The 13,674-nt window shown below is 36.7% G+C and overlaps 1 protein-coding gene across 9 annotated transcripts in view; it reads left to right on the top strand.

Annotated features, from left to right (window-relative positions):
- The first annotated feature begins 652 nt into the window (after positions 1-652).
- The window catches only part of CROT (carnitine O-octanoyltransferase), a 52,048-nt gene continuing 39,026 nt past the window's right edge, over positions 653-13,674 (top strand). The window contains exons 1-5 of one of the 9 annotated variants that reach the window (XM_081283713.1): positions 653-860; positions 4,950-5,085; positions 9,899-10,023; positions 11,554-11,735; positions 11,900-12,024. In XM_081283713.1, coding sequence (XP_081139839.1) covers positions 4,971-5,085; positions 9,899-10,023; positions 11,554-11,735; positions 11,900-12,024 — 547 coding nt within the window. In that variant the 5' untranslated portion in view covers positions 653-860; positions 4,950-4,970. Of the gene's footprint in view, positions 1,023-1,165; positions 1,477-1,515; positions 1,681-4,949; positions 5,086-9,898; positions 10,024-11,553; positions 11,736-11,899; positions 12,025-13,674 lie in introns of those variants that run through there. The other 8 variants (XM_081283709.1, XM_081283706.1, XM_081283714.1 and 5 more) reach the window with 8 other exon arrangements.

Below are 13,674 nucleotides of genomic sequence, written 5' to 3'. Positions count from 1 at the left end.
TTCACAACTTCAGAAATTTTTACAACAAATTCACCATCCTTAAATGATAACCTTTTTGGGTAGATGTTTCAGAATTGAGAAGATTCCTTAAAAGGTAAGTCTACTACTTATTATGCAACACCTCCAAACACGTTAATATTTCTGTAGGAAACTTATGAATACTTACACCATAATTTTCTGTTATGATCCATTCAGTTCAAACTTTACTACTAAATGAGTTCGGAAAGACAAATTAGGGATGGGGGCCTGTAATGATATGTTAATTTCAAATCTTGTTCTTTTTATACTGTATTTGATATCTAGTTCAGAGCACATGTAAATTTGTGGTCTTTTCCTTTCCAAAAACTAGTGGGGAGAAAAAAAAAGAAGTAAGATTAAAAATTAAACAGTATATTTTATTTGAGGAGGGAAATGTAAAATGGATTAACCTATGAAACTACATTAACCACCTCTTCAGCTAGACTTTGTCCAGCTCTGTTCTGGTTAAAAATTCTGTTTCTTGGCACGATAACAGAAACATCAGATAAGCCCCAAGTTTGTCCTGTGAACATCCCTGGTGCCTTCAAGGACGTTGAAAAGTGCAGCAGGGCCAGGAGACCGGGATGGTATAGTGTTGCAGCTTGGGCAAACTTCAGCCTCAGAGATGAAGGGAAAGAGGCCGAGGAGGGATCTGTGTGGTCACCGTGCTCTTGCCAGAACACAGGGCGGACATCGAAATTCCTTTCTAAAACTCTGGGCTGAGTTCTTTGCTTGGGTGATGCAAAAAGCATCGCCCTGGGAAAAGGGAGGAGAGCAACCGGGAGCAAGAAAAAGAGTGAGGGAAACTGGGCGCGGCGTCAAGCAAAAGCCGGTGTAAACAGGTTTGAGCCATCAGTTTCAGTGTCTTCAAGGAGGCGGGGTCCTTCCGTGGGCGGAGAGCGATTCCCCAGATAACTCCGGTCGGGGCGTCGGGGCACCGAGCTCCCACAGCATCAGGCAGGTCACCGAGGCTGCGCGGACTTCGGGAGCTAGCTCGGTGCGAGGCAAGTCTTTCCCAGGCCTAGAACGCTCGAGGCAGGCGGGGCGGAGTCCCTGCACGGCGCAGGCCCAGTGGGTCCCCCGCTTCAGGCACTGGGCGGGGCCGTGGAGGCCTTCTGTCCAATCCCGTTCCCCGGCGCGCGCGGGGCGGGACCCTCTTGGCTTTGCGTCCAATTCCCGCTCCTCTGCGGCGCACAGCGAGTAGAGCGGCGCAGCTGTCGGGAGCGGAACCCAGGGCGAGGCTCGGTCGGTGAGGATGGCTGGCAGGCCTGCGGAGCCACCACTCCCTCCCTCTCCTAGTCCGGCAGCTCAGGGGCCCGGGGAAAGTTGAGTCGTTTAGAACAAAGTTAGGTCGCCTTGAACTGCAGAGGTGCTGGGGGTCAGCGGGGGTGTGGTGTCCTCCTGCCTCTCGCCTGTCGGCGTCTGAAGCGGTGCCTCTGAGGCTGGGCCACTGAGCTGGTCCGTCGTGGTGCTTGCTTGGATTTCTCTGACTTGGTGTCGTCTTGAGTGTGCAGAGCTGCCCTTGGGTTGGTGGGAGGAGTCTCTTAAGTTTTCCTTGCCCTTGGCTGCTGCTCTGACCTCCCGTGGTCCTGCGACGGGCTGCTGGCACAGATACGGGCACCGGAAGGTATCTTGTGTCTCGGTGGACCCATCTAATGGAAGGTGCAGTTTCCCGAAACCTAGTTGATTTTATAGAAATTTAATCCTCTGCAGCAGATAAACAAACTTTCTGCGTGAGTTTGCAGCGGTTCCCAAAAAGTTGAGTCTTGGAGTCTCCCTTCTCCTCCTAGATTGTCTGTCTGCCCTCCACCTTCTTTCACCAGCTTTTGTTAATTTCTCTGAAGATTTTGTTAAGTTTGTTTCTTCCTTCCCATAGTCACAAACTTAATTCAAATGCCCGTGGTCTCAAAACAAATTGTTGCAACTGGTAGGCTTAAAAAGTTCATGTTGGTATACTGGTATGTGACAGTATGTTCCTTTACTTATTGTTCCTGGTTCTCTAAAATCCAGCAACATCATTTTCGTAGTGCTATTCAAATTATATTATTTAGCTTAATCTTTGTGATTGGGAATTCAAGATCACTCTTTAAAGAAAGAATCTGATAATTCATATTATTGTTACCTGTTGGTGAGTTAAGCACTGTAGTGAGTTTGAAATTAGTACTCTTGTTCCCAGTTTCCTAGAATCTATTAAGTAGCAGGGAGGTGTACAGAGAATATCTTCTCTGCATGTGTTTCTCTGCATCTTCTCTGTAATAGTTTCCTATTGTTGCAATAACAAATTACAACACACTGAACAATCAAAACATCATAAATGTATTACTCACAGCTTCTGTAGATCTGAAAGACTTCAGTGAATTTAGCTGGGTGTTCTGCATAGAAGCTGTACATAGTTGAAATCAAGGTTTCTGCAGGTCTGAGTTCTTTTCTGAGGCTGTTGGGGAGAATCCACTTCCAGATTCATTCAGGTTATTGGCAGAATTGATTTCCACTGTGCTTATAGTACTGAGGACTCCATTTCCTTACTGTCTGTCAGCCCTATGTATCTGTCAGTTCCTTGAGGCCACCTACATCTTCAAAGTCAGCGCCAGCATCTCTGCTTCAGAGGACTTAAGTGATCAGATTAGGTCCACTTGAACAGTATCCCTGTTTTATGGTCAGATGTTCTATAGATGATAACCAAATTACAATTATAGAAATAGTGATCCCATATTCACAGGTCTGGAGATTAGAAGGGCTGAAATTTGAGGTCATTTAGAGAAATTCTGCATATGGTTGTTTCCAGCTAAATTGGTGGCCGGCCTTGAATTTGTGATCCTCCTGCCTCAGCCTCCTGAGTAGATGGAATTACAGTGTTGCACTGTGCAGCTGGACCCAGCTTCAGCTGGATTATTTTTATAATGTACTTTTTTGGGCATTTAAAATACAGTCTATGATAAGGAAATTCGTTAAAGTTATTTGCCTCGGAGCACATGGCTAGAAGGTGGCTTATTCTATTTGGACCCAGATCTACATTTTCATTAGGTTCAAAGCCTTTTTGGGTGTTCAAAACAATGTGTAACTGAAGTCATTAGAAAAGAAGAATGAGAGGAACTATGAGATCTTTGTTATACTTCACTTTCAAATTATCTCTTTATATTAATGGTATAGATAGCTCTTCTCCATAAAAAAACCCAAAAAACCCAAGATATGGCATGAATAAAACAAAAGTAGTGAGATTTTTTTTGTTGTTTGAGAGCTATGTTGCCTGGCTTTGAATTCCTAGGCTGAAGCAAACTGTTTGCTTCAGCCTCCTGAGTAGCTGGGACTACAGGCATGTGCCACCATGCCCGGCAATTTTTTTTTTTTTTTTTTGATACATCTAGAGATAGGAGTCCATGCTAATAGGGTGCTTCTGACAACCTCAGCAAATGGTTTCCATAAATAGGTCCAAGGCGTTGTTATAGTTGACATTCCCTGATGGGCAGTGAGGAGGAAACATGAAAGAACACATGCAGTCCTTTTTAGGGTTATGACCTGGAGATAACATATATCACAAGGCCACACTGAGTTCCATGGGAGAATAGGAGAAATATAACTGGGTGGCTGTATGCCCAGCTAAAACTCAGGATTCAAAGGGGAAAGGATATTGACTGAAAAAAGATTTCTGCTGTGTCTTTGTTTTTGATACTATTTAATTTTGTGACCTCTAAGTGGAATATTTGTTTTGCTTTGCTGTTTTTTTGAAAGGATAGGAAATTCTTATTCAATATTAATACTCCTGTTTTCTCAGTTGCTACTTTAATATGTAATTTATATATAAAGTCTTCTTTGAGAAATGTCATTTTTAAATTTAGCACTTGTATGTAGACCTTCTTCATATTTTTGGTTTAGATTGATTTATATGATGAAAATTCATGTGTGGAAGACATTCAAGATTGCTTTGGAATATTTGAAACCATTCTGAGTAGGCCTTACACCATCTTCACAACGTACAGCAGTTTGTCATATGATTTATTTATTTTTTTTGTATTCTGTAATTCTATAGTTGAGCAACTCTTCCACACCCCTTCATGTGTTCCTCAAAGTTCTCTTTTTCAGCACATAATCCTTTTCTAAACATCAAACCCCATCCACCCATCAATACTTTCTGCACACTTCCTCACCCACTACCATGCTGCCTATCCTGTATAGGGGAAAAATTTGCAGTCTAATAGATCTGGGTTACAGTTCTAGGTATAATCTCTTAGGCAGATTACTAAATCTCTCTTTGTATTATTTTTTTCGTATGTTAAAATTGCAGAGAATGTCACTTTTCAGAGATAAGAAGATTAGGGAGATGACACACGTTTTCATATCTGAATTAGGCTTTCCCCAAAGAGGACTCCTCTTATTTCTTTTTTTTTTTTTTTAGTTGTAGTTGAACATAATCTTTATTTATTTATTTTTATGTGGTGTTGAGGATCGAACCCAGCACCTTGCATGTGCTAGGCGAGTGCTCTACCACTGAGCCATAGTCCCAGCCCCAACTCCTCCTATTTCTTGCCTAAAGGACATAAACCAGTCTTTGGGGGAACTGAATGGGGAGAGGGTACAAGGAGTCTCAAAATTCAAGGAGTATACTTTTTTCTTTTTTTAGTGGTGATGGAGATTGAACCCAGGGCTGGCACATACTGCAATACTTTTTGACTTTCTTTATCTGACAAGCTTGTAAATTCCACAGAATGGGATCAAGTCTTAGATACAGTCTGACCCTGAAATATTGTTTTAATGAATTGGGCCTAGCATCTGCATTTGGGGTAAAATTGGGAGTTCATAACCCACTTCAATCTAATGTATGAAATATGATATGTCAAGAGCTTTGTAATGTTGTGAACAACCAATAAAAAAAAAAGAAAAAAAAAGAATATTTATGAGATTGAATTTGTGAGTGATGTCTCTTTTTTCTTTAGGTTTCTTATTGTGACTATATCATGGAAAATCAACTGGCTAAGTCAATCGAAGAACGAACATTTCAGTACCAGGATTCTCTTCCATCACTGCCTGTTCCTTCACTTGAAGAATCATTAAAAAAATACCTTGAATCAGGTATGTTTATAATCTTATAATTATCCATTACTTCTTAGCAACTTAGAAAACAGATGCTGTTAGAAGTTGATGAGGGTCTGATTGCTTCTAGGCTCATGATAAAGTGTCCTTAAAATATCCAAAATGTTTTTTTTTGTCTCTTTTGTTATTTTTTCCACAGTTTGTAAAGCAAGATAGTATTAATAGTCCTACAGTGAAAAGTGCAATCCTTTGCCCCATTTCCCTGGCTTCTTCTTCTCCTTGAAAATCCCACCTTTCAGGCAAGAATTTTCAAATCTTTTATGTTCCTTATGTTATCTACACAATTAAAATAATATTCTTATTTTACTATTTCTTGCATCTTTTACCTGTAGGTATTATAAATCAGTTCTCTTTCATCCTTTATTTAGCCCTCCCTGTCCCCAGCATAAATACAAACCAACATTACCTCATTTTCCCTCTCATTCTTTCTATATAGTTGTGCAAAAGTCATTATTTAGGATTAAATCAGCAGTCCTCTATTTATTTCAGGATTTCACCCTATTTTAATCAACATACACCTGATTTAATTCACCTAATCATTCAGGATTTGTGGTTATACAATTATTCATACGTGAACTCTGCATTTTACTTTGATTTACCTTCTTGCATTTTCCCCTTATTTTTAATTTTTTACTTTACTTTGTATATAAATAAGTTTTCCCAGACATTGCAGTGAAAATTCCTGAATACATTTAAATATATAAAGTATTCTGTCAGTTTCATTTCTACTTGAATACTCCTTTTTGGGAGCCCTTTCCCCTCTTGCTCTAATTAGGTTAGCTTTTCTTGAACTTGATGGACAACTGGTATACTGGAGCTTTCCTTTGCCATCATCCTGGGAGTTCTCTTCACATTTCTTTCTTGTGTCAGACTCTCTATTTCCTAGATTTAATCTTTCTTTTTCTTGATTTACTTCATTATTTGACTCATCTTCAGTAGATACCTGATAAAGAATATTTGGGAGGAAAAAGTATGAAATAAAAACATGTTTACTTGATTGGTTGGTTGAGTATTAAATTCTGAATTAGAAATCATTTTTCTGAAGAACTTTGAAGGTATTGTTTATTCTTCTTGAGAAGTATGATGCCATCTGATTTTGAGGCCCTACCTCCTAAAGGTCCGTAGCACCTCCCCATACTACCAGGCTGGGATCAAGCCTTCTACATCTGGCCCTTTGGCAGACACTTTCCATGTGTAAGCCATAGCAGTGCTTTTTCCTTTTTGGTCTCTTTACTGTTTGATACCAGCAATCCATTTTGTTTTGTTCTGTCTCATGTGAGAGACTTTCCTCAAATATCTGCAAATATTCTTAGACATTCAAATTTAGGAGTAAGACTCTGAAAAAGCTGACTAGGAACTCTGTGTGACTGAGTTGGACTTGGTGGCCAGTGGGCCTTATTGTTGGATAATAGCACAGAGACCTAGAAATTCCATTAGGGCATACCTGAATTCCAGTATTCTTTTCTCTTGAACTGATGGCTTTCTCCAAAGAGGACTCCTCTTATTTCTTTCCTAGAAGGCATAAACCAGTGTTTTGGGAACTGAATGGGGAAGGGGTAGAAGGAGGCTGAACATTCAAGGAGTGTACTTTTGTTTTTCTTTTTTTGGTAGTTGTGGAGATTGAACCCAGGGTTTTACACATTGCTAAGCAAGTACTCTTCCCCTGAATTAACTGTATCTCCAGCCCCAATGTTTTTCTTTTTCTTGTAAATTTAAATTAAATTTTACTTTTTAACTAATACATAAAAAGCTGTATTAATGGGGTATTATGTGATGTTTTAATACATATGTATGAACCTATATTGAAACTATGTTCTATGTTCTCAAACATTTTATCATCACATCCCCAGCCCTTTTTTCCTATTTTGTATTTTACTTAGAGACAGGGTCTCACTGAGTTGCTTAGCACCTCCTTTTGCTGAGGCTGACTTTGAACTTGTGATCCTCCTGTCTCAGCTCCCAAGCCACTGGGATTACAGGCATCCCGACTGCACCTGGCTTTCTTGTCATTTCTTTATGGTGAAAATTTTCACAGTTGTTATCAGTATTCACCATACTGTGCAGTCGCACACCATAAACTCCTTACTTCTAACTATACTGAGTACCCATTGATAAACCTTTCCCCAGCCCTCCCTCTTCTCTACTTTCCTTGACCTTTAGTAACACCTTGCTACTCTCAACTTCAATAAGATCAACTTTTTTTTAGTTTCTACATATGAGTGAGATCATGCAATACTTGTCTTTTTGTGCCTAGCTTATTTTGCTTAACATAACAATCCAGTGGGATTTTTTTTTTTTTTTTTTTTTGGCAAATGACATGTTTTTGAAAATGACAGAATATCATTGTTTTTTTTAAATTGTTGAGTAGTTTTTCATTGTGTATATGTATCACATTTTCTTTATCCATCAGTTGATGAACACTTAGGTTGTTTCCATTTCTTGGTTATACATGCTAAGCAATATACTTCAATCTAAGACATTATATTGTATTCCATTATAATCCCCATTCATTATGGGCAGGAATCTATGTATTCTATCTTGTCTGGGTCAACTTCTCTGGGGAGTAAAACTCCTATTTTCTACTGGCATTGCCAGGCTTTGTAGAATACAGGAAGGGATCTACCAGGCGAGTGTGGATGAGATGGTCATCTAACTGCTGCTTTGGAAGACTTTCCAACAGTCTTGCTTAGAGCCTTCATTTCCTCCTTATCTTTTGGAGGTACTATGTATCATGAATTCTTGAACTTTTTTTGGATTCTGCTGTGAGAATTGGCTTGCTTCTTGATTTATGTCTAACTTTCCCCCTATCCCCTTCATCTCTATTCCTTAGGCCTTAGGTATTAACTTTCTCTATTCTATAAACCCAGTCACCATTTCTCCCAGTGTTTTCTAATTGTAAAATATTGCCGAACTTGTCAGCCATCCTCTTTCTTTTTTTTTTTTTTTTTATCTTATCCTGGCGTACTTTTCCCTTTTTTATTACCTTACTGTCATTTTAGCAGGTTTCTAGAATGAGTAGAGATAAATATGTTTTTTTTAAATTTTTTTAATTTTTTATTTTTTTTATTGGTTGTTCAAAACATTACAGAGCTCATGACATATCATCTTCCATACATTTGATTCAAGTGGGTTATGAACTCCCATTTTTTACCCCAAATACAAGTTGCAGAATCACATCGGTTACCCATCCACATTTTTACATAATACCATATTAATGACTGTTGTATTCTGCTACCTTTCCTATCCCCTACTATCCCCCCTCCCCTTCCCTCTCATCTTCCCTCTCTACCCCATCTTCTGTTGTTTAATTCTCTCCCTTGTTTTTTTTTCCCCTCACAAACTCTTATATGTAATTTTGTGTAACAATGAGGGTCTCCTTCCATTTCCATTAAGTTTCCCTTCTCTCTCCCTTTCTCTCCCCCCACTTGTCTCTGTTTAATGTTAGTCTTTTCCTCATGCTCTTCTTCCCTGTTCTGATCTTAGTTGCTCTCTTTATATCAAAGAAGACATTTGGCATTTATTTTTAAGGATTGGCTAGCTTCACTTAGCATAATCTGCTCTAATGCCATCCATTTCCCTGCAAAATCCATGATTTTGTCATTTTTTAGTGCTGCGTAATACTCCATTGTGTATAAATGCCACAGTTTTTTAATCCATTCATCTATTGAAGGGCATCTAGGTTGATTCCAAAGTCTAGCTATTGTGAATTGTGCTGCTATGATCATTGATGTGGCAGTATCCCTATAGTATGCTCTTTTAAGGTCCTCAGGGAATAGACCGAAGCTGGGTCAAATGGTGGTTCCATTCCCAGCTTTCCTAGGAGAGATAAATATGTTTATTTTTAACTGGAAGCATTCTGATGCTTTTTTAAAAAAATTCTTTATTCCTCACCTACTTTCATCTGAAAATTCTAATTTCTTATTTTTTAAAAATTTCATTTATGAGCTGGGATTGTGGCTCAGTGGTAGATCCCTTGCCTAGTGTGTGTGAGGCCCTGGATTCGATCCTCAGCACCACATAAAAATAAAAGATATTGTGTCCAACTACAACTAAAATATAAATATTTTTTAAAAATTTATTTATTATTATTCCACTTTTGATTTAAAAGATATTGTGTCCAACTACAACTAAAATATAAATATTTTTTAAAAATTTATTTATTATTATTCCACTTTTGATTATTGACTTATATTCTCTCTGAATCAACTTATTTAAGTTGACTTTGGCAGTTTGCCTGATAAGATTTCAGAGGCAAAAATCAAACAGAAAGAAGATATTAATGTCTCATGATCTCTAATTAACTTTATAGCTTTATTTCAGAACATTTGGTTTTCATGGAATATTTCCCTTAGTCATGAGGCACTCTAAACTGCTCTGGGTAGGATTTATACTTATACATACATACATTTTGTATTACATATATTAATGATCAAGGCTCCAATGTGAACATTAATGGAAAGATGCTTTAATTTCTCTAATTTGTGGTTAAGTAGGATTTACTTTCAACTGGACTAATAACTAGATGATAGTCCCACCTCATAATTTTAACTATCATCTAGAGTTATTTTAAAATAATTTCAGAAAATTGTTATTAGAGTACATAATATCTCTCATTGTAATTTTTACAGTATTTTGCATTTTGTCAATTCTTATTATAATTTATTATACTGCAGTATTAATTAACACTGTGTTTTACATATGTAGTATGTACTAATTACATATTTGTTTGTAGTAATTCAGGTAATTTGGTGGTACTTGAGGTCTAAATGCTTAATCACATTTTTCTTTATAGTAAAGCCATTTGCAAATGAAGAAGAATATAAGAAAACTGAAGAAATAGTCCGAATATTTCAAAATGGAGTTGGAGAAAAATTGCATCAGAAATTACTTGAAAGGGCAAAAGGAAAAAGAAATTGGGTATTTATTTTAGTATGTTTATAATGAATAATGATGATCTTTGAAGAAGGAAATTTAAAAATGGGTATAACTTTTGTTTTTAAATTATTGTTGTATAATCCTTGCAGTCATTGTTATCATTATGATTATCCAAAGGAATGAATAAATCGTTTAACTGGGGAGTTTTGAGTGTTATGAGTGGTCCCCTATCTTATGTGAGAACTTGTTAAAGATGCAGATTTTCTGGAAACAGTGATTCTGATTCAGTATATGTGGAAAGGGGCCCAGAAATCCTTATTTGAGCAACTACTCCATGCCATTCTGATAACAGGCAATCTATAGGCCATGCTTGAGAAAAAACATTTTGTCCAGGTAACTATAGCCTGAAAACTTCCTGAAAAGGACTAACATAGACATGTTACATAAGTGGCATAGAAATATTTAAACACTTCATGGGAGAAAAGGAGAAGAGAACAGTCATGAACTCATGAGGGAAGAGGCTCTATTGAGGGCCTCAATAATTTTCCACAAGGACTCTTTGACTTCTTTCACTTATCTACTTCACTTTTTTAATATATTTTTAATATATGAAATAAAGGATGAGTTTGTCAATTTTGAGCCTTGGGTTTTTTTAATTAAAGTGAGATGAAGGTAAAGAAGTTGTTCTGCCAGTTCCTTTTTTTTTTGTAGGTCTTTTTCTGCAGTACTAATTATAGTTTATAACATCAGTTTCTTTATTATTAATTATTTATTATTAATTAATTTATTAATAATTTAATAAGATCTGCTTATGCATGAAATTCAATTGCATATTATGAAAGAAGGACACACAGAATTGTCTATGACAAATCTAAATTAGTTTTAAGCCTACTGAAGAGTGGGGTGTTTTGTTTTGGATACTGGGGATTGAACTCAAGAGGCACTCCTCACTGGGCCACATCCCCAGCCCTGTTTTGTATCTTATTTAGAGACAAGGTCTCAGTTGCTTAGCGCCTCACTGTTGCTGAAGCTGGCTTTGAACTGGTGATCCTCTTGTCTCAGCCTTCGGAGTCACTGGGATTACAGGCGTGGGCCACCGCACCTAGCCTGAAAGTGTTTTTTAAATTTATGACTTAATATCTATTTTTGTTTAGAAATGGAAAATTTAAATGTCCTAATAACTGTTATCATTTGGTGAGGACTTAGTAATATTCATTATACCTCAGGTACTCTGAGGAAACAACTAAGTGCTTGGTTCAATACTGTGATTTCAACATGATAGTCCCTCTGAAAGTGCCTTTTCTATGCTTTCTTGTTTCATGTTTTTGATAGTGTGTTTAAACAAATAGTATTTTGGATCTTATAAGTCCAAAAAATGATCGTAGTAGCATTTTTGAATATCTATGATGATTTCAACAACAACAACAAAAAACCATCTTTTAAAGTGGTATAGAATAAATAAAGAACAATGTAGCTTTTTCTTTCTTTTCTTTTTTGTGTGTGGGGGGTGTCAGAGATTCCACATTTGAGTACTATGAAAAACACTAGGCTGATAATTTTAATTTCTTTTAGCTTGAAGAATGGTGGCTGAATGTTGTTTACCTGGATGTTCGTATACCATCACAACTAAATGTCAACTTTGTCGGTCCTTCTGCCCATTTTGAACACTATTGGCCTCCAAAGGAAGGCACTCAGTTAGAAAGAGGAAGTATAATCCTTTGGCATAACTTGAACTACTGGCAGCTAATAAGAAAGTAAGGATACTTATATGAATTTAGTAACAAATGTACCTCAAACATCAATTGGCAAAATGTTGAAAATTTTTATTTGGGGAATAATAAATACTACAGTTGTGATGGCTTGATTTATAAGTTTAATAATGGCTTCTTGATCAAAATACTTTTTTTTTTTTAAATAGAGAAAAACTGCCTGTTCATAAAGTTGGAAATACTCCTCTAGATATGAATCAATTTCGAATGCTATTTTCTACCTGCAAAGTTCCAGGAATTACTAGAGATTCAATTATAAACTATTTTAGGACTGGTAAGTAAAAACACAGGTACTTTTTTTTTTTTTTGTAAAAGCATTGAGATATTGGTAATTTTGTTGTGATTTCTACTGTGACACTAGAACCCACAGTTTTGAAAAATGTTTCTTATTGGTCTTTGACAAATCAAAGGCTTTCCATGAACCTTGTCTTTGATTTGTTCTGATTAGTTTGAATGTAATATAAGGGAATTAATTTTCTAAACTGTGGTGCATGATTGAATATAAACCTGATGCTTTTGTTGCATCATTTGAGAATTTAAAATATTTAATTGAAGAACAAAGTTATGAATGAGTATTAAGGAAGTCCTGGAGCATAGGAAGGTTTCTGTATACCTCTTTTTGTACCCTCATTCCTTATCTGAATTGTCTTGAGTGTTTGCTTGTATGTGCCCATAATGTTCCAGTTTCCTTTGTGAATATACTCTTCCCTCCCCACCCGCCTTTAACTGTTACCTGGAATCATGCTTCTTGGAGGCACATAGGTTCAGATTGATTCATCAAAATTGTGTTTTTACTGTCATTTGATGGCAATTTCTTCTTGGTGTTCTAGCATATCTTCAAATGGAAAATTCTTTTGTGGCAACTGCTGGTTTCTAGTTACTTTAGGAATTTTTATGTTTTATGGCTTTAATGACTGTTTATAATTACAGTAGAGTATAATTATGAATGGACTTTTTTCATAAAGTTTTAAGAGTAAACTTTTATAGTCAGTTGCACTCATAATATGAAGATTTGAGTTTCCTTTTGTATAGAACTCACCTCCTCTTTGAAAACCTTTCTAGATATTTGAGATGCTTAATGTGTTCAAGCCTCCACACATTTACCTTGGATGTTGCAAGTAAAAGCATTAACAGGAAAGATTAGGAAAGTGGTTTATTTATGGTACATAGTTATATAGTGGAAAAGGTGAATAGACGAAAACTGATGTAAGAATAACAACTAGTAAAGAAAGAAAATTGGGCTGAGGATGTGGCTCAAGCGGTAGCGCACTCGCCTGGCATGCAGCACGGCCCGGGTTCGATCCTCAGTACCACATACAAACAAAGATGTGGGCTGGGGATATGGCTCAAGCGGTAGCGCGCTCGATCCTCAGCATCACATACAAAACAAAGATGTTGTGTCCGCCGATAACTAAAAAATAAATATTAAAAATTCTCTCTCTCTCTCCCCCTCTTTCACTCTCTCTTTAAAAAAAAAAAAAAGAAAGAAAGAAAATATGCATATCAGTTAAGAAATTGAGATCAGTGACCTGTTTTTGAATTTGGTCTTTATTACTTAGTAGGCATGTCTTTAAATAAGGTAACTCTTTTGAGTTAATGTGTGTCAAATGGGGATTCATTAGCTTAATAATGTGTCTCAATGCAGTGTTTTAAGCTATCATGATTGTTATATTCTTGGACTTATAGCTATGTAAAGTGGTGAAGATAGGTAAAGCTAAGGTAATAAGTTAATGTGAAATATGTCAGACAGTTAATAGTAAATAATGTACAGAAAATTCAAATAAAATGAATCACTGTGTAATTGTTTTAGATTAGGTAGTTAAGAAAGGTTTCTCTGAGGATCTGAATGATGATGAATCAGCATGTTTTTTTACTTTTTCTTTAATTTTTGTTTTTAACTTTTTGTCAAAAATGCTATAGGTGG

Source organism: Spermophilus citellus (genome assembly GCF_964194105.1).
Source record: "Spermophilus citellus genome assembly, chromosome: 3".
Lineage (NCBI taxonomy): Eukaryota > Metazoa > Chordata > Mammalia > Rodentia > Sciuridae > Spermophilus > Spermophilus citellus.
The sequence above is the reverse complement of the archived record's forward strand: the minus strand, read 5'-3'. Positions and strand labels throughout refer to the sequence as shown.